Here is a 21,152-nt window from a genome sequence, read left to right as displayed (position 1 = left end):
TTGATGCAGATTCTTTGCATTGAAGCTTTAATCAATGCGATTTATCAGTGGTGAAACCTGGTGTTCTGGTGATCCCAGCATCACTTTCCTGAGCTTACTTACATTTCAAGCTTTTGATCTGACATCCCATGCCAAGGCAGCAGTGTACCAGTCCTCCAGGGCTGTGAGTGAATAAATGCAGGGGACATAGAGTCCTGCTAAATTCATGGAATTTGAAAATGGCCATTTGCCGGCCTAGGGAATTAACTTGTGGCATAATAAAGCCAGAAAAGCTTTAGAAGTAATGTAAATTGGAAATGTGGTTCAATTGACATTGGCTGAGAAAAATGCCTTTTTTTCTATTGATTTACTCTCGTACATATTTTTGTTGCTTCAAACCACAACCTGTCATTAATTTTTGTAAAATAAATGCTGGCAAATTTTCAGTTGGATGTCTTTTCAACAAGAAAGAAAACAAATAAAATAAACAACAAATATTCCTCTAAGGAGTAGGGAAGTAATAGAAAATCATGGAAATGTATAAGTAATATTGGCTATGAACTCCGTAAATGAGCATATTGCTTAAAAACTAAAGTACAGCACATCATTCAGATAAATATTATTGTTGGAAATTCTGTACATGCTTAGAGTGTTTAGAGCCTGTGTCTACACAGTCTGGCAGAAAAGTGCACAGCTAATATGATAGGCTTCTGGTACTCATACTATGCGATACGACATACAACTGTTGGGATTTTCGTTGTTTTTAATATTCATTGATGTCCCGGAACTTTCTCACACACCCTTCATCTTTCTTTTGGCTTTAAGTGCTTTGAAATATACATGCAAATGCTCTTTGAATATTTTTATCTTTTCAAATTTGCACTGTCCAAGCTGCAAAAAGAAGGTGGAGCGGTTCTATGCAGTGAAGTGACCAAATACGATTCGTTTCGTCAGAGATGGCTTACTGATTGTTCTGTTGACTGGCCTGCTTGTCAGCTAGAGGCTTAATCAAATTTCCAGTCTCACCTCTCTCTCTTCATTACCCGTCCCTGTCAGCTCAAGTGGAAAACATTTTCAATGCTTCACGGATACACAAAGAGCCTCTCTGCCTTTGCTGATTAGACTGAAGCCTTCCCGTCACTATGTATGCTAATGCAGTTCAACCTGTATGTGGACTGATAAACTCTACAAATTGGCCTTTTTATTTCAATACAATTTTGGAAAGCGTTGTTCACTATTAATGTTATGGAGGAATGACATATGCAGCCACACATGTGAGAAGCACAGCTACACTGGTACTGCACCCTCCACCGTTCCACGGCAGCATTTTTATGGTGGTTTATGGACAATTTTATGGTCCAGAGATTTTTTTTTTAAACTCTGTTAAACATCATCACAAGTTTACCAGTAAATTGTAGATCCTCTTGTACTTTTTCTTCCTGCTCTTTGGACAGCACCGCTGCTAGGCTGCCATGGCTTGAGTCCACCTCCAGAATTAAATGTAGGGAAATGTCAGCAAAGGCCAGAACTGATTCTGCTTGGTTTTTAGGACCTAAAAATTTCAATTCTACAATTTACAATTCTACAATTTCATTTAGCAGACGCCTTTGTCCAAAGCGACAATTTCAGTGGCGCTCCTCCATTTATTTCTCAATTAGGTTTGTGTTGGCTTCTTCTGCTGATGAGGAGAGAATGCCAATGTAGCAAAGCCTTCCAAATATGGCACTAACAACTCATAAACCTCAGAAGTGATCGCAGCTCTGACACAGTGGTAGGGGGCTGCCAATTGGTTTCCACCTCCATCTTGTTTGGGTCGGTGGAAGCTCCCTTGCTGGCTTCACATGATCACACCCAAGTTGCTCATCTCCTGCTAGATAAAAGGTACATTTGGAGAACTGTGCCCGGAGGTCCTCCTGCTGAAGTGACCCAGTACCGCATCCAACTGCTCCAGAAACTGCTTTGCTGTAGAGGAGAGAACCACATTGTCATTAGATAAAGTAGTAAGGATTGGCATTGTTGGTCACCGAAGGTTGTCCTCATAAGTCTCTGAACCAAAAGGGTGGGTCTGTCGCTTAAGAAGTTGTGTATTTATATGCGTAGACAACTGTGCAGGCCCAGGTTGTTTGGTTGTTGGACCAGTTTGCCAGGGATCATGGTGTTACATACTGTACATACGTGTTCTGATGATCCAGCTGTATGAAGAGCTGTTATCACTGGATCATCTATTAATCTATTCATTCGATATGTAAACTACAGAAATATTGGTCAAGACTAATGCAAATGGCAGCTTTAATGTAGGGGAGAATCAGTCCCTTCAAACACTTTAAAATGATAGAGGTGAGAGCAACGGTCGCTCAGAGAGTTCACCGTTGGGTTTTTGGGTACTGGGACAATGGTTGCTGACTTCAGGGAGGTGGGTACTACTGCTTGCTGTAACAAGAGATTTAAGATGGTAGATATCTCTGCAAGCTGATCTGGGCATTGGCTCAGTACTCCTCTGTTGACTCCATCCGATCCTGCTGATCAGTTGATGTCAACTCTGTGCAGGTTGAGTATTACAGAGCACCGATGTACTGTACCTGTATGATCTTTTCCTTCTCCAGCAGTGCACGACAGGTATCGACCTCATTATTCTGGCGGTCAAAGCAAACAAAGAACTGGTTAAAGATGTCTGAAAGAGTGTTGTCACTTGGGTTTAAGGCTGTGGTATGTCCTTATTGACAGTAATTGTTGTTATTCAGGTGCTGTCATTGTTGAAATGTCTCTCTATTCACTGTTTGCACTGGGGCTTGGCTGCTGAAATCCCCTTCCTCCGTCTCCCTCTTGCCTCTCTGTAGGCCTCTTGGTCTCCAGATTTAAAAGGAGAATCAGTACTTGGCTGTTCAACAAAAGTTTCTGATTTGGAAACACAATCGTGTGCACATAGAGCAGTTATGATGACTTATCTAAGCTCTCTTGGCAGATAAAATAGCCAGTGAACAGTGTGTGTCAGTGACCCTACCCATGTTTTACCAGCTTTTGATAAATGGAGGTTTGTATGGTTTAGCCTTCAGCATAACCTTTAACCTGGCTCTCTTTCTGGTGATCTCCCTGAGCTCAAGTTCACGCAGTACTGTATGATGTGGATATAAGTGCTGTATAGTGTAGATATTAACATCAGGTGGTACCATGCATAACAAACAAGTTAAAATGGAACAGTTGTATTGCAGAAGCATTCGAGAATTTCGATTAAACTTTCAAAATCGTGGCAGTATTTTTAAACTGCTTAAATTTGGAAGAAACTTTCCACTAAATTTATCAGCATTGTCTTTAAAAAAGTCCAAAAAGTCCGTGATTCTGACTTGAAAAAATTGCAAGTAAAGGATCATTAAACGTCAGCCGCACTTTTCCAAGCTGTGTGTGTGTTTAAGAAGAGATGCCAGATTGTTGCGTACCTTGTTCAGCCTGCTGTCTGTCTCGCTGCAATAAAAACAAACACGCTTGGATCATTTGCAAGCAAGACAATTACTGCTGCTACCCTTCCTTCCGAGCAGCATGTATCAATTCTGAATGTAGTAGTGCCACAGAATACTGGACCGGGCCAGTTCTACCTGTGTCACAACACATTCTCCACCTTCTCTTGGTGATTTAGTCAGAATTTCAGATCATTAGAAACTATCTATGTTACCGCTTTTTTTTTTCTCTCTCTCTCTCCCACTCTGCAGTCACCAGTCTACCATCCAGCTCGACCTTATCACATACTGCTGCGTCCCAGAGCCTAGTGATGTCTCCAGGAGGTGTGGCCAGTGATGGTTGCGTTACACTGACCCTGGCAGATACACAAGGCATGCTGGATGGTGTCTCTCTAAACCTCAACACACAGGTAACACACACTCACACACAGAGGCTGGAAACACAGCTTGCTCAGAGTATAAACTTGAAGATGAAATAACAGCTGTCATTTAGAACTATGACTGACTCTTGATATAATATTTACATTTGATTTAAGATAATTCTGTATTTTCTCTCTATTATTATTCGTAATAGTATTGATAGTAGTAGTAGTAATAGTACATCTAGTTGTAGTGCTGTACAGACACTACAAATCAATGATGTCATAACTTGATTTAACATCTTGTTGTGTTTATTGCTTTTTCCTCCTCAGGGTCAGACATTTCCTGCAGTGCTTAATGACTCCAGTCTACCAGGCCAGCCAGCCAGCTCTGGCCCACAGGTCATACTGGTCAGCCATCATTCCCAGTCTGCAAACGGTGCATCTGACAATGGATATAATGTGAGTGTATGTCATTATCCCGGGATAGCAGGCTGCCCAAACATGGGTACAAGTAGGTTTTACACTGATGACGTCAGCAAATGTTTAAGATAGCAGAAGTGTACTCTGCTGTGATGGATCGCCCATCTCAAGTGATTGAATGTCAACAAAATGATTTTAACACTCACACAACTTGAATTCGGTGGCTGGCTGCACATATAAATAAACACATCTCTCACTCATCAGTCTAAAAACTGCATTTCAGTGGAGTTATAAACTCTCAGTTATTGACAAAGTCATGTTGGTTACTCTGAGATAAGGCGAGGCTTGTACCACGATCGTCATGCGTTCTATCATGATGGGAGATAATGAGCAGCCATCATTGTTTCTCAATGCTCCAACATTTCAGTGAGTGTATTATTTACTTGTGTGTTTTTGTGATCCAGATTACTGACGATAGCCATAAGGGCAGTAAGGGAGGCCATCCGGAGGCTGACACTAGGCACCAGTGTTACTACTGTAATCAGGTGTGCCAGAATGCCAACGCACTGCGCCGCCACTGTCGACAAGCTCACGGCAAGGACCGCTGTCACGTCTGCAGTGTCTGTAACAAAGCCTTCAAGCGAGCGACACATCTGAAGGTAAAAATAGCCAGTAAACTGTGATTTACATCCTGTTTACATTTATTGCTTCCTATTTAGCTCCGATTTTCAAAATCTCTTCATCGTGTTGTACAAATCTAGACTTCATCTGTGTTTCTATGAATTATATTTAATGCGGAATGAAACATTTGTATCAAAAAGTAGAGTAAAACAGCTAAGTCTCTCAAAGAGCCAAACTTGTGTTCGGAATACTGCTTTCAATGTGGAGTTTCTCCAGTTCATTCACATTCTACACCTGCTTTTTGGAGGCGCAAACATTTCACTTGCAAAGCATGTATTTCTTTGTGTGTTTTCCCACACATAAAACGGAGCACAATCAGTCTCACTGTGCATCGACTCCCACTTTTGCCATGAACCTCCCATGCATATGTTCACATGAGCGCGACAAGTGCAACATGCCATACTGAGCTCCTGTAACTGGCAGGGTACAGTTTCAGTCGTGTGTGTGTGTGTGTGTGTGTGTGTGTGTGTGTGTGTGTGTGTGTGTGTGTGTGTGGGGTCTCTCTGGGGATAACATATTCTGTTTTGAGACACACATTGTGACAAAGTTACTGACATTTCACTGAAATCTTCAACTGGCTGACTAATAGCACAAGATTTGCACAGAGCTTCACTCATCCTCAAAAAGAAAAAGGTTGCCTTTAAATTTTGCTCTTATAAAAATGCTTATGAGGCCATTCAATCTTATGTAATCCTCTCCGCTCTAAGATGGATCTCAGCCTCCCTCGTATTTGTGTCCTTGGGGTTTTTTTTGTTTGTTTGTTTGTTTTTAATCAGGTTAGAGAGTTCAGAAAGCCCGTAGAACAAGCGTACAGGGCTGGAGCCAGCTAAAGAGAGCACCTACAGTTCAACCTGATGAGATACGAACAAAAGCTGACGTAACCAATGTGTTTTGATTGGTGCCCAAAAAAAAAAAAAAAAAAAAACTTTCTATACCCAGCCCAACTTAGTCATATTTCAGAAGCCAGAAATAATGGATTCATTCTGGAAGGCTGTTGATGGAGCACTTTTTTCCTTGTCCCACCTTGATTTTGGTCAAATTAGAGTCATCCGACTGATTCATTCATGGTGGAGGAGCTTGTGTGCTTCATCGCCCCGGTGATCCTCCTCATGCAGCTGAGACATTCAAGAGCATAAATGTTTTGGCTCTTACACCAGGAGGAAAAAGGTCAAGCATGTTGATACTTCTCATACTTGCTCATACTCCACCATGTGTCAAATTTCTGCGCAAAGGCCAGCAGCTTGTACTTTTGTAAAAATGCCAAAGCATGCTGGGAAAGAAATAATGACGATGAGGTGTGATGGATGACACAGCAAGCCTGGCCGAGCTTCATCCACTCCACACCCCTGGACTGTTCATTGCTGCAGTTAACGTTTGGATCGTGGTTATACATCTTTTTTTTTTATATGTCCAGTGGTAAAGAAGATGAATTGGTAGAGCTGCTGTTTTTTTTCACAGTTTAATTATAACCAGACCAAAACTGTGGCTTTATAATTGTAGAACGCTGAAAACTGTCTGTTAATGAAGTTTAATCACTTCTGGGAGAGAACGTTAGTTGGATCCTACTGGAGAAAAACTTTCCATCCCATCTCCCTGACAAAAAGATTAATGAAGAGAATTGTAATGTATTGACCTACAACTTTGCTTTAATTTCAAAATTAGCACCCAAATTCAGCATAAATTTACACACACACACACACACACACACACACACACACACACACACACACACACACATATACTGTATATTCTTGCTTTACTTGCTTTAAATGTGAATTCTATTTATAACTTCCACAAAAAATATGTATTTTTGTACTTTTTTGTTTTGTGGTTTTGTTTTTGGTTGTTGTCGTTTTTTGGGGGGGATGGAAGTTAAAAAAAGGATTGTAAACACCTCACAAGTTTGAGGTAAAAGTGTGTTTCTATTTGGATGTGTGTTCGAACTTTAGTAATGATGTCAGACATCCCTGTGTAATACACTCCGCCTCCATCATGACCCCAAACACCCTCCAGAGTTTTGGGATCTTCTTATAAACTTGGAAGATGTACAGCACAGACCTTTCCCTCATCAGGAACCTTCTGCTCTGTGCTGCTCGGTGTTTGGGTTCATCAACCTTCCCTTGTGTTGTCGGACATTCATTGACCAATATTACTTGTAGTTTTACCCGCCATTGTAAGAGTAAAGGAACTGTATGTTCACTGTAACCATTCCATTTAAATGGAATACAACATGGTGTCGTTGGCATAAAGTTTTTGTGCCATATTCCTTTTTCAGAGGGTGGTTTTGTTTTTTTGTTTTTTTTAAATCAAACTCTCAAATGTTTATGTTATCAGTCTCAAAAATTTTAAGCACTCCAACTATTTTCTCTCACTGACTGTTATTAGCAACTGTTTTCACTGTTGGGGATTTTGCTGAATTTTTTTTCATGACAAAGGTGAGAATTAAAAATTGTCTCCGCAACTCCCAGTTGAATTATTTTCTGAGCTTTAGCACACAGTATATAACATTAATTTATTATACAAATCAAAAATGTCATGTATCCATTTAATGGCAGGAACAGGTAGGCAGAAGAAATAAATGAGACTCCAGAGTTTCCAACATGTTGGTAGATGGCCGACATTTGTATCAGACACATTCTGGAACAGCAAAACTCAGATTTATTTTTTACCCCTCATCTTTCAACAGGAACATGAACGAGTGCACCAACCAGGCCCGTCACCCAGCTCCCAGAAACCCCGAGTCTTCAGCTGCTCGTCCTGCATCAAGGCCTTCGCCAAGCGCAGCCAACTGGAGAGACACAACCGCACACACACAGGTAACAAGGTTCCATGTAATGATTCCGGCTTTTTCTCCAATTTATGTGTAGAAAATAATGACTATTCGGCTCTAGTTTTTGTTTTTATCAGTCTTGACTTACACCAAAACAAGATGCTCCAAAAATACCCTCCATGTTCAAACAGGGTCCTGGCAAGCTGAGATATTAAAGCGTCTCTGGAAAACTCCCACTGAAGTTAAATCACTTCCAAACAATGTTGTGTTGGCCACCGCCTCTCCCTTTCTTTGTGAACCCTAGAACACTAACGTCCATCACTAATGCCGGGTGTATTTTACCCAATAAAATATTCCTGATAAAATACAGTTTTCATCAAAATACATTAAAGTACAACACTGTATGCCAAATTGAAGTACTCTTCTTTAATTTTCCAATATGCAATGTCACATAAAAAGAAAAAAAGGGACCATGGGAGACGCTGTAAAAAGACTTCAAAATGATTTAAAAATCAGGCAATCGTGAACGAGAAATTTCCAAACAAAAAAAAATAATGGAACTGGGAACTTAAATGTCAAGAATCACATGACAAGAATGGCGTGGGTGAAAATCCCCTGGCGTTAGTGTTCTAGGGTTAAGTACCTGCACCAGATATCTCCAATACTGTGAACCACTATCATGAATATCAGTGAAATATGACATCTAGCTTATATTTTCTGCTTTTTACTACGTTTTTGACTATTTTAACTTCAATTGCAGCGTGTGTGAGTGATTTTTAGTCACATAGTACCGTTATTTAGAAGATGGTACACTCGCTGGCTTCAGAGCATAAAAGACGTTTTATAAAAGGAATGTTTTTGTGAGGGGAGGGGTCATGCGCTTGTGTGTCTCCTACAGGCTGTGTGGGGTGTTTGTATGTGTGAGCTTGTGGGTTTTGGCAAGAGCAAACATGGTGAAAGCTTTGGATCTGGCTAAGTGGATTGTGGAAGTGATCGGAATATTGTCGGGTTGTGAACTCAGCTTCCTCTCAGCAGAGAATATTTCGTATTTATCCTCCAATGAGTGAAGACAGCCTCTCTGAAGGAATCAGCAGTTTTCCGAAATGCAGTTTGTTGTCGTAATTAAACATTTTTGTCCCAATTTAACTGAATTTGACCTCCATAAATCTCCTTTCTTGAGTAAATGTAAACAGATATTGTGTAACCTTTACCCTTCTTTTATATATTAGGGCAGCGAATTTGAACTGTAGTTAAGTACAGCGTGCCAGTCTGACAGCAGCATTGTTTTTTTTCTGCTGCCCTGTGTGTGTTTGGTGCAGGCGAGCGACCCTTCAAGTGCGGTCAGTGCGATAAAGCCTTCAACCAGAAGAGCGCCCTGCAGGTTCACATGGTCAAACACACTGGAAAGAAACCCTTCAAATGTGAGGTGTGCAGCATCCGCTTCACCCAGAAGAGCAACATGAAACACCACATGAAGAGATCCCACAGCTACGGTGAGCAGCGGTCTGGTACCACACCAGTACACACACACACACACAGGCACACGGTCACGTTTGGATGTACTGACAGCTGAAGACATTTGTCTTTGTGTGAGTGTGCAGTCCTGCACTCTCTGGTGGCAAAAATTTGGAGACATCACTTGCAACATTTCACTTTCGCTATTTTAAAAGAGCCCGCGTCCTCTCACTCACTCACCCCCCCATGTGTGTGTGTGTGTGTGTTATCACTCAACCTGCTCTCTCCGCTATCAACGATAGAAAATTTGGAGTGGTTTTGGTGGACAAAGAAAACCTGCTGGGCTGTTTGATTCAAATGATCATGATCATGAACATGTACTGTTATCTGCTGTTCTCTTCTACTGGTCAAAATTGGAATAACCTGCACAGTTGCAGTCGAGCCATAGTTGTAGCTTAATAACTCAATTTAGTAGGTCGACTGTCATCCCAGCACACGGGAACTGGGACTGAATCTTGATATTTGTTAAAAGCAAAGCAAGTCGCGTGGGCGCGCCCCCCCCCCCCTTCATAAAAAATGTGTGTTAGTCAGACTCACAAGCTCCGTCAGACATACGCGTGAATGTACCGATCGTCATGTTAGAGCCTTGTAACATTCACCTTTCTATGCCTCATGGGATCACATATCAACATTTTTGAGGTATCTTGTCAAACTTAAACATTTCATCATTGTGACAACTGTAATGCAGTAAAACACACACACACACACACACCTCTCCTCTGTAGGTGGTGTGATGTTCTTCCGCATCATGACAGATGTCACGCTGAAGAACATCTTCAGTCGCTTGCAGCTGTCAGCAAAGCTTCCTCTTAGATATCAGCAGCTCCACGTTCTGAGGGAATATGCTTCATACTCCTATGTCCACATTAATATTCACTTCATGAACACATCCCAGCTCTGTCCTTCCAGCCTCTTTTGAAGATGACCTGAAGAGGAGAACAGTGCTGACAGATCTTTACCGTTTTAACTTGAAAACCAGATTTACAGCAGCTTCTGCTCAGGACCTCCGTGAAACACAGACTGTTGTAGTGACTCTGAATATGACGGAGTTTCTAGAAGGTCAGAGCAACTCTTAACTCATGTTTTCATGGTTTTTCTGGTAGTAGAGCCAGACCCCAACGGGGGGGATATGTAGCTCACCCTGCCCAGGAGCGGCTTGGGGTACCCAGGAGGATATTGGGGGCACTGGTTACAGCATCTGGTTTACTTTGCTCCATCTGCTGCCACTGCAACCCGGAACAGAGACTGCACCTTAGTACATCACCCAATCCCCCCAGAAAATATTGATCCTTGAATTGCAGGAATTAATGTAAAAGCAGACAAACTGTGGGGAACATCCTGGTGCTTGCATATTTTCCAGATTCCCTCACTTTCAAATCGGCAGTTTCACTGCAAAAAGTTTCAAAATGTTGCCTTTTTCATTCGTGCTGGAGTTGCAGTTTTCTTGACGTGTCACCAATTCCGTGATGCTCCATGACACGTGTTAATGTTAACATATCCATGTTTCCAAACCAAAGGAAATATTGGTGTGATACACAGCGATTGTTCTGATTGTGGAGTCCAATAGTTACCTTACAAATGTGTTTGATTATTAAAACTTATTTTGATATTAATACAAGCGTATGTCATCAAACGAAGTCAACAGAGAATCTACCCGTAGAGGAAGCTGAGCACTTTTAGTTTGAGTGAGAGGATCTTAATGAACTTTCATTGTTCTGTTCCTGAAAGTCTCACAAACATGAGAAAGAGACCTTTTGTACCATTCATGACTGCTTTAAGTTAAGATCAAGAAACTAAGGGAAACCTCTTCAAGCAATCAGAGTTGCAACAGGAGACGCACAGAAGAAAGATCCATTCAAAAGTTCAAATCACAGCAAGCAACCAAATTCTGAAATAACACCTCAACCACATAGAGACCGCCAAGTCTACTGGTGCAGTCGGTGCTCACAATATGCAGTTTGTGAAGAAAAAGAAAAGGAGGTGCCAGGGTGTGGTGTGCGCTACTATAGAGACCTTTGGGTTTATTTCACAGCCTGACGCAGCCACAGCCATCATTTCACTGCAGTGACTTTAAGGGTTATTTAGAGGCCCTGGAGAGTGGACATGACTTGGACTTCATAATCAAGGACAGGAAGAGGAGACGAGTGGCCACAAATGTGAGACTGCTTCCCAGAGGAAGTGTAATACTTGAAGACAGAGGCGATGCACAGTTTGAGGGGGACGTTGTCAAGGTCTGTACCAAGGTGTCCTTTAAAATCCAGAATGACCCTCTGCAGGGTTGTAGCAGTACCTGCATTTTTCCACTGATAAAGAATTGCCATTCGGTGTCAAAGACATTAAGTCTAAGGTGACCGTTTTGGAGGGGCAACATATTCTCTTAAACATCGCCCCCAACCTCAGAAGCAAGCAAGAGAGGGTGAAGAATATCATCGTCCTCAGACATTCCCTCCACTTCACAAAGGAGAATTGTGAAAGAGGAGTGATGAAGCCATACATGATGGCTTTGGCTTCATTCACTGTGTGGAAAAGGATGCGAGGCTGTTCTTCTGCTTCAGTGAGGTCCTGGAAGAGAGCCCACTGCACATCTCAGAGGAGGAGGAATTCTCTGTGGCCCCTGATGGGCTCTATCCTCTATCCACAGGAACCACAGTGTGCATCACAAAGCTGCCCAAGGGTACGTTCTCTTTCCCTCACCCAGTCTGAGCAGCACCTGCAGGGGAATTGTAACGTAGTCCCTCAGCATAGAGGCGTAGTGCAGTGTCACAAACAAGACTGGCTTCATCAGATGGAAAGTAGGAATGAGCAAGAAGCTTTTTCATTGTAGAAGAAATGCAGGACAGTGTGAAGCTCCAGAAGGGAGATGAGGAGGAGTTTTCTGTTGTCCTCAACCAAAACAAAAACAAAAAAAAAAACCCAGGAAAATAAAACGTCTGCAGTGTACGCAGAGTCAGATAGAATCCCAAAACAGTAGAGACTCAATCCTGACTATCTCGTGAGCAGATTCAAGAACATCTCTCAAGAAATGCTGCTGCTCCTCACCTGGTCACTGGGAAACAGCCCTGTGGACCCGACAGTACAAAGAGCTTCGATGTGGAGAGCAAGCCTCTCCAGCCAGGTGGTATCAACTCAGCAAAATGGTGCTATATAATAGGAAATGTGAAAAAATTCAAAGAAATCTATGTACGTGCGTGTTGTAACACATACAGGCATTGGCATCATGCAGGATTTTTGCCCCTATTGATACTCGAGAGGGAATTTTTCGTGCTCCAGTTTCCCTCCTCCCATGTATGATGGACTTGACGAATGAAGATATTTCTATTTCAACATTTTTATTGTAAATATTTATATCTTGCTAGTTATCGCTCTTCTAGAGAGAAAGAAAGAGGGAGATGCATTTGCATATCAAAGTAGTTCATGTAATGGGATTTACCTTTACCTGAAAACATCGCACTAACAGTGCCAGAAAGTCTCAACAGCAAAACAACACACATACAGGAAATAAACTGCTCAGTCCCCTCAGGCTTGGACCCCGAAAAACTCAGTGGAATCCTGGTGGGTCCGATCGCCAAGTCATTAAGGTGTCACCGACCAAATAAGAGACAGATTTGCTGTTGCTCTGACTCTTCTGCTCCTAAATAGAGTAGAGGAGCACTGAGTCCTGCAACCGTCTCACTTCTGGTCTGTTGCCTCCCTCCACTAAGTTCAGTATGAACAGCCACATGTTTTTTGTAAAATCCTGCTGACAGACAGATAAATCGAAACCACGACCACAGACCACCTTTCTTCCCCCACCTCAAATTTGAACAGTGAATTAATGGATGCGTCTGTGTTCAGACACACTCAGGTAAAATTCGTCGGTGCAACAGCACAGTAAAATGGGTTTGAAAAGACATTAGTCAGTGTTACGGAAGTCCAGCTCCTCACCGTTGCTGCCGTTAACATCCTTACACTAGAACATGTAAATGCTGCACGGAAGTGTGGTTTCTGGCAGTGTAATGTCAGAAAAAGACACTGCCTTTTCTCTGCTATTTGTCAGCTCATTAAAAAACAAAATAAAACTATTCAGAGTGGTAGAACAAAATGCCAACCGTACACGAATGCGTGATCTTCTGTAAAACTGCCATTTTAGAGCAAAACAGTCAGGAAAAAAACAAGCGGGGACAGAAAAACGGGTCGATTGCTGCAAAATGGTAGTTTAAGGTTGAACTCAACAGGAAGTGTTTTTTTTTCCTTTTGAAAGGGAAATCTTATTTTGAGGAGGACAATTCTTCTGTGACTGCACAAAAATAAAGAGCGGGTCTGCCCACAGCCCTCGGGGGCCACTGGGTGGTAGAGGGTGGTCTCAGGTCGCCTTTCAAGGAAGGTGAAAACAAATAATGAAGCAGCATGTGAAACGCATACGCAAGCACAGGGCACACGTGTTTATGTACGAGAGAAAAGAGGGGGACAAAGAATAGTATGAAATCATCCGTTTGTTAAAGAAGCATTTTCCCGCACGTGTGGACGGAGCCGGAGAACGCTCGGCAGCAGCAGCAGGGTCAGTCAGAGTTCGTCCCCCTCCAGCCTCTCACCTACTCTTTCTAATAACACCTACAAAAACTACTGCTGTGTGGTTCACATGAACCCAGGTAACTGTGAGGGGCCAGGAGGAGACATCCAGGCATCTACAGCCTTTGTTCTGGTGACAAAACCGTGTATTTCTAGCATCTCCTGATGTTTCTGAAGACAAAACCGGTTCCTAACACTTGTTTTTTGTTTTGTTTTTTTTTGGTTGGTTGGGAATTATGTTTGGACAGATAAAGAAATAATTAATTACTTTTTACAGTTTGGTTGGGTGGTTTCAGCTCCAATTACAGACCAAGCGGTTGTGTCACTACTGCAGGATTGTAAATATAGTCAGTAAAAAAATATGCTCATTCTACAAAAGGCCTGGACTTTTTTTAATATTTGTCATTTTTAATAATATATCAGTATCAGTCTGACGGCTGATCTAAATATGAATATCTGTCAAATTATTTGTGTAAATATCAGGATATCGGTTCAAGGTCCCGTGCGGTGAACTGGTCGGCTGCAGCAGTGGCACAGCCTCAGTGACTTATGGTTTGTGGTGAAGCTGATTGACGCTGAGCGCACTAAGACACATGGCTCCCACCGTATTGAGGGCCCGCAATGAGACGTATTATCCCAGTGAGTAATGGAGATGACATTTTTAGCAGAAAGAGCAGGAAAAATGGAGGCTATTAAAACAAACGGTGGAGGATTGTGAAGTATAGCGTGCGTCTGTGTTGAATAGTCTTATTTTCATGACAGCCGCTGGCAAATTGAATAGAGAATCAGAGCTGCTGGTGCTGCTCCTCTGTAAATGCGTCTTAATGGGTTTTTCTAGTGGCTTTACGAGGCTGCCATTAATCTCATCACACAGTATTTGACTGCTTTTACAAATCATCTTATTCCTCAATTTTTTTTTTTCTCCCTTTAGGTCAAATCCAGGAAGTGTCCCTTGGTCAAGAAGAACCTTCGGCAGAGGTGGAGGTAACGCCTGAGCTCGACCTTGAAGGGGTCCCTGAGTCATCGGGAGACTGGCACGTTTTTCACGACTGACCACAAACCACATGACACCCAAGAGTGTAAAAGCTTTGTACTCTGCTTGCACTGGCTTTTACTGTTTCACGTCGGCCTTCTTTAGAACAAGATGGTGGACGTAGGTTTGCTCTACTGAGGGCTTTTAAACAGTGCAGCAGTCCACTGCTGTTTATCCCAATTATCAGTGCAGTAAAGAAGGAGTCTGGTTCCCTGTGATTGGCCTAATGACTTTAATCTGTTGGGTTACTGTCTGATTGTCATCAATGTGACAGCCTCCTGTGAGGTTTGGCTCAATAGACACAAACATCCCAGACAAGTCTCCATTCAGGAGGAGGGGTCCCCCTCAGGCTGACCCTGGTGGGAGGAGAAAGAACTGCACGTGGTGAAAAGGATCCCCAGAGAACCGGGGTCTTATCTCGAGGGTCTGGTCTGGTCATCTTCGGTCTGCTGGCTCGTGGAGCTGCAGCCCTGCTGTCATGGCTTCAGAAGCAGCAGCACCATACTTTTTTTTTTTTTTACTGTTTTTTTTTTTAAACTTTGTTTTTTGTTTTTTTTATACATATTTATACTGTACATATTTCATCCTAAAATGACCTGGAATGATGTCATTTGCGGTTTGTTTTAGTAAAAGTACTGCACCTTGTAGAGAGTATTGTTTCATAATAGTTCATGTCGTGATCATATCAGTTCCAGTCGCAGCTCCATCTTCTTGTTCTCGACTAACTCCGTGTGTAAATAGTGATTTTAGACTGCATATACTTGCCAGGACATATGTTGAGCAAAATGTGGCATTTGTACAGACAAAGATATTTTTTTTTTTGCAATTGTATTTTCTATTGTCCATAATAAATTAATAACTGAAACCCTACAATTCTTTTTATTCAGTGAATAACTTCGAACTCCAACATTTTGTTTCAGCTACGATGTAACATGAGAAGGTTTATTCCATATGAAAAATGGTGTCAATAATCACGAAGGTTAAAGGCAGATTAAGATAAATCTCGAAAGCATGTGTTTGATTTGGGGAATGATCATGGTTTGGTTTCAAAGGAGACCTTTTCATTTAGAATTGTGAGTATATGACTCACAATGACGGCTGACTCAGATTAGAGAATGTCAGGATTAATAGAACAGTGTTGTTGAAACACATAATCCTCCGGATGTTTTTTGTGAGCTAATAGTTTTTGTTCTGACTTTCTACTCAGGCTTTTGTATGTCTTTCAGAACACACAGCAGGCCAGCCATGAATGAATCATTTCTACCTTTTTTCTTTCTTTTTTTTACCTGGTGAAAGTGTCTGAAGGATCCTCCAATTTTTACGCTGTGCTAATTGTTGAGTAGCTGTTAGCTGTAGTTTAAGATTTAGACTTATCAAAGTAGTATAATCTCTACAAACTAAAGACTAGGAATTAACATAGGAAAGTCAAATAGCAGCTTGTGCAGGTTGATTCGCTGAGAAGGCGGCACGGTGGTGCAGTGGTCAGTACTGTCGCCTCACAGCAAGAAGGTTCCAGGTTTGAGTCCCGGCTCCAGCACAGGATCTTTCTGTGTGGAGTCTCCATGTTCTCCCTGTTCCTGCATGGGTTCTCTCTGGTACTCCAGCTTCCTCCCACAGTCCAAAGACATCAAGAGGGGACGAGGCTGATTGATACTCTAAATTGACTGTAGGTGTGACTGTGAGTGTGAATGGTTGTCTGTCTCTATGTGTTGGCCCTGAGATGGACTGTAGACCCGTCCAGGGTGAATCTTTCCTGAAAGCCACTGGGATAGGCTCCAGCCACCCCCCCCCCCCCCCCACAACCCTTAACAGGATAAGCGGAAGAAAACGGATGGATGGAAATGGGCTTAGCTAAGTTTAGCTTAGTTTAGCTAAGCCCGGAGTCACCCCACAGTGCCTAGACCCTCCATGCCCCACAAGCCCCAGCCCAAGCCAGGCAGTCAGAACACTGTCAGGTCAAGTGGCCTTCGGCCATCAAGGTAAAAGAGTGGTGCCAATTTGATGAGGATGTCGATCAGGTCCTTGAAGTCACAGCCAGAGGGAACGCTGATCAGAAGTTGCGCGTGATGATTGTCAGCAATTCTGCTTAGAGGTTTGGCGCCAAGGAGCAGCGCCCAACCAGCAGTGCTGGGGAGCCAAACCGACGGCAGAAGATCAGCTAACTGAGGCAAGAGCTTAGACTGCTGGGATGGCAGTGTATATATATATATATACATATATATACATATATATATATATATATATATATATATATATATTATATATATATATATAAAAAAACAGAGTCCTCATCATATCACATCACTTTTGTTTCTGAGAGCACAACAATTCCTTAACACAAACATCAGACAGACTTAATCTGGTGAGATGGCAGCTATGGTTCCTCATCGGCCACGAAAGAGGTCCTTCCGAGAGGTGTCGCCAGAGCTCAGGCCAGACTGCACCTCTCCCGACAGGAAGAGGAGGAGGATCAGTGCCCCAGATGTCCTCAAGGCTTCGATACAAACATCAGATGGAATTTTTTCCAGTGAGATGGCAGCAGCGGTTCTTCATCACCCCGGATGGAGGTCCTTACGAGAGGAGTCGCCAGAGCCTAGGCCACACCGCACCTATCGCAGAGGAGGAGGATCAAGGCCCCAAATGTCCCCAAGATGTGGATCATTGGGGATAGTTACATCTGCAGGGGAGAGGACGCAGCTTTCAACACAAACGGACTGAATTTGGGACTTCATGCCAAAGTTTTCTGGCATGGAAAAGGAGGAATGCGCTGGAGTGTTGTACTGCATCGCTTTTATGCAGAGCTGAAGAAGTACAGCCCACCAGACGTACTACTAGTACACCTGGGGGTAACAATCTGGGACTGGTGTCCAGTAAGGAACTGGGATCGATGGCTGAGAGGGACCTGAAGAAGTTAAATCAGGACTTACCCTCCATGGCTATCACATTTTCTTCTATCAATGAGAGGGCGCAATACCGGTACGGACATGACTGACCACCTCTTCCTGAGGTTCAATGATCAGTCAATATATCTCCCTGACAAGGTTCACCTCAATGTCAAGGGAACCAGCATTTTCCTGGCCTTTTCTGGTGCGGATTCTCCGTCGGTGCTCTCAGACGGGGCTCACCTGACAGCCTGAGATGCTGCTGCCTCACGACAGCAATGCCGAAAAAAAGACGAGTCTGCTCTGCTTTAGTTGAGACCACAACAAGTGTTCCTTCTGAGACCAACACACTGAAACAGCATAACATTTCTCTTCTGACTGGACATTGTCTGATGCTTTTTGGGAAGATTGACATTATTGGCTGTTCCTTAAATTGCCAGTGTCTCTGATCTGACAAAGGGGAACATCTCTGTTTTAGTCCTGCGAAAGATCCAACACCTGAGCTACTTATTAAAAGCAACCATTATTTGAAATGTCTTAAAACATAAAAACAGATTCATCCATTTCATGAGCACCTTTGTCATTATGTTTTATCCCTGAATTGTACAGAGAAGAAGAATGCAATAAAAACTACAACCTCCAACTCTCACTGGCCTGCGAGTTCTATAACCACATCGTGGTCCCCTCTTCCTTTCATTTATTGATTAATTTATCTGTTGTTTGCCTACTCTAAAGCTTGCTTGTTTTCCTGGAAAATGTATTCATTCCATTCATTGTTACATACATTTGTTAAAGACAAATCCAAGAAAATTCCTAAAAATCTCTTCTTCTTCTTTTAACAATAATAATAACAATAAAAATAATAATCTTTCTTTTAATCTTCACAGATTGATAGAAATATTGAGTGTTTCTCATGACACATTAGCATTGGTGAAAACTACAGTAATGTGATGATACAACCTCTGGAAGTTGTCTGTGTAGGTTCTCATTCATCCAGGTCATCGTAGATCGAAGCGAAGTAAAATCTGGTCAACTGGACGTAAGTTTATCTTGAAGACGTTTCACCTCTCATCCGAGAGGCTTCTTCAGCACAGCCCATTAGCATCTGAGTGGTCGGTGAAACTCCCTAACGACCACCCCTGAAACTCCCTGACACCGCACAACGACTGTCGTTTGGGGAGGCCAGGTGAGTCTCGGGAGGGTCGTTTCCACCACAATAGCACTGACCACTCCCACATAGGTTTATAAGCTGGAGTTTCCACACTCTTCACTAGAACTGAAGAAGCCTCTCGGATGAGAGGTGAAACGTCTTCAAGATAAACTTACGTCCAGTTGACCAGATTTTACTTCACTTCGAACCTCTGGAAGTGGTCTGAGCGATCAGATCTCATGGTTCAGGTTTAGACTAGAATGGCCAGCAATTTTGTTATCTGAAGTTTGTTCACTGTAATGTTGCTTTTGATTACGTGGAGGTTTGTGATATGAAATCTCTGTTCCTCACCTCATCTCCTCCTGAGGCTTCTTCCAGTTACGATCAGGTAAGTCCAACCAGTGAAGCACAACATGAACGACTCACATAACATATCCTGGCACAGCCTGCTTAACTTGATCCCTTTTATCTCTGACTGCATCGCAGTCAGCATCAAAGCCCTCCAGATGTTTTGGCTGATGTTTTATTTCTTTTCTTTTTTTGTGGGGCGGAGATACCGGGAGGTCTTTTTCTCTGTCGTTCGGTGCGTCCAATAAGACCATTTCCTTCCTGCGGCCCCGACATGCTTCTTTTCGCTATGTTTAAAACCACATCTCCCACAATGCTAGTGGCTGCTGTCTTTAAATGAGGCTTTGCTATATTTAAACCCCTCCTCTGCAAGGGCAGAGCCATCCTGAATAAACTGCGAAACATTCCACCCAGACCATTACCATATTGAGTGCTCGTTCCTATGAACCAGGCATCGTGCCGCCTTCCTGGTTCATGTAATACGACATGTATCTCCCGTCGTTGCTGACATGAGGGGTGCACATAGCTGTACTGTATCCATTCTTTTTTTTTTTTACTTGTTCTTGTCTAAAGTGTAGTTTCACGATCGCCTTCCCGTACATACAGTAAACGGGATGTGCTCGTGTAGATCGTTTTTAAATGATATCTCTGTGTCGTCTGTAACAGATTTGGAGAGCGACGTGTAGTGTGGCTTGTCAAAAGTCAATGTGGGCATGTGTCTGTGCTCGTCAGATACATTTATACACTGCAAGAGCGGAACGTGGCTGTCGCCGACCAGCTGGTAATGTACAATATCGCTATGAATAAAAATATTGTATCGTCCACCGTGAATGTCTGCTGGGTGGGGGGGGCTATGTGTTTCTTTGAAACAGCCGGTGAAAAAAAATCTCAAACTCGCCCAGGATGATATCCCAGTATTTCAGCTCGTCGCCCTCTCAGTGTGACGGAAGTATTTTGAAAGGCGCCATCTTGCAGTTTGTTTGTAATGGATTCAAAGCACCCTACCTAAACCCTGTTGTTGATGTTGTTGTACACAAAGCCTATGAGTCCATATGCGGTGTGCGTGTTGAGCTTTGCATTAATCTCATTTAGTATTTGGGAGACTGAATCACAATATCCCTCAGTTAGCGTAAGGTCTTTCTTTTCCACAGCCTTTGTCCTGTGATGAGTTGTGGTCACAGAGATGTGGGCGTCGGAAGTCGGCTGTGACATATCTACGAGTAAATGAAGGGGGTTGGGTTCCCCACACCTTTCTCCCCTAAAACAAAAGGCCAGAGTGAGGCTTGTAACACCAAACACGACCACATGGTCTGTTTGAGGCTAGAGAGAGGACATGTCTGAACTTGTCTGGAAATACCTTTTTTTTTGCAGGTCATGGGCTAAAAGTTTTACTAAAGCGGATGTTTTTTTGTTTAATGACATGGTCACCACATAAAGTAGATACATAGAGACTCTCATTTTGTCACAGCAAGGTCAATCAAAACCATCCGTTTGAACCATTGCAGGATCACGTGTATTAAATAAGTAAGTTGTCTAAATCGGTGCTTTCACTCTGTACACAAGTTTTTCTGTCAGGATGAGTTGCTCAAAATACAACACCACTAATGAGAAAGCGTCTGCAGGCAGCAAAGCCACGCCTCAGAGACCGTCGGTGTTTTAAAATTGATTTTATCACACCGCTCCGTCCGCGGCAGCCGGTCCGCGCTCCAACACGAAGAGGCAAAAGTGCCTGTATATTACTACTGTTGTATAATAAACCAGCTGAGCCCAGCAAAAGGACAACAAACCTGCAACCTTCCACATTTCCTGTGTGTGTGTGTGTGTGTTTGCTTTTTAAAGTAGCCTAAATGTTTCGCTACAGTTGCGGATAGGTTGAGTTTTAAAGGACAAAAGCTCATTGTTTCTTATCTGCTTCCTGTATTCATGCTAAGCTACCTAGCTTAGGTCCCATCGCCCATGCTGTCATTGTTTAAGTCTTCTTCACAGTGGGCTTCCTGCAGGCCCTCTTACTG

At 42.7% G+C, this 21,152-nt stretch overlaps 1 protein-coding gene across 4 annotated transcripts in view; it reads left to right on the top strand.

The window, feature by feature from the left end:
• The window catches only part of LOC147253711 (zinc finger protein 236), a 64,927-nt gene extending 49,317 nt beyond the window's left edge, over nucleotides 1-15,610 (top strand). For all 4 annotated transcript variants that reach the window (XM_086218959.1, XM_086218958.1, XM_086218956.1 and 1 more), the window contains exons 27-32: nucleotides 3,684-3,841; nucleotides 4,124-4,252; nucleotides 4,678-4,872; nucleotides 7,581-7,710; nucleotides 8,984-9,157; nucleotides 14,659-15,610. In XM_086218959.1, the coding sequence (XP_086075085.1) occupies nucleotides 3,684-3,841; nucleotides 4,124-4,252; nucleotides 4,678-4,872; nucleotides 7,581-7,710; nucleotides 8,984-9,157; nucleotides 14,659-14,780 (908 nt within the window). In that variant the 3' untranslated portion in view covers nucleotides 14,781-15,610. The remainder of the gene's footprint in view (nucleotides 1-3,683; nucleotides 3,842-4,123; nucleotides 4,253-4,677; nucleotides 4,873-7,580; nucleotides 7,711-8,983; nucleotides 9,158-14,658) is intronic.
• Nucleotides 15,611-21,152: the final 5,542 nt, after the last annotated feature.

The sequence above is a fragment of the Aulostomus chinensis genome, chromosome 11 (assembly GCF_037954235.1).
Source record: "Aulostomus chinensis isolate RoL2024-O1b breed Wild chromosome 11, RoL_Achi_v1.0, whole genome shotgun sequence".
In the NCBI taxonomy this organism is placed as follows: domain Eukaryota; kingdom Metazoa; phylum Chordata; class Actinopteri; order Syngnathiformes; family Aulostomidae; genus Aulostomus; species Aulostomus chinensis.
The sequence above is the reverse complement of the archived record's forward strand: the minus strand, read 5'-3'. Positions and strand labels throughout refer to the sequence as shown.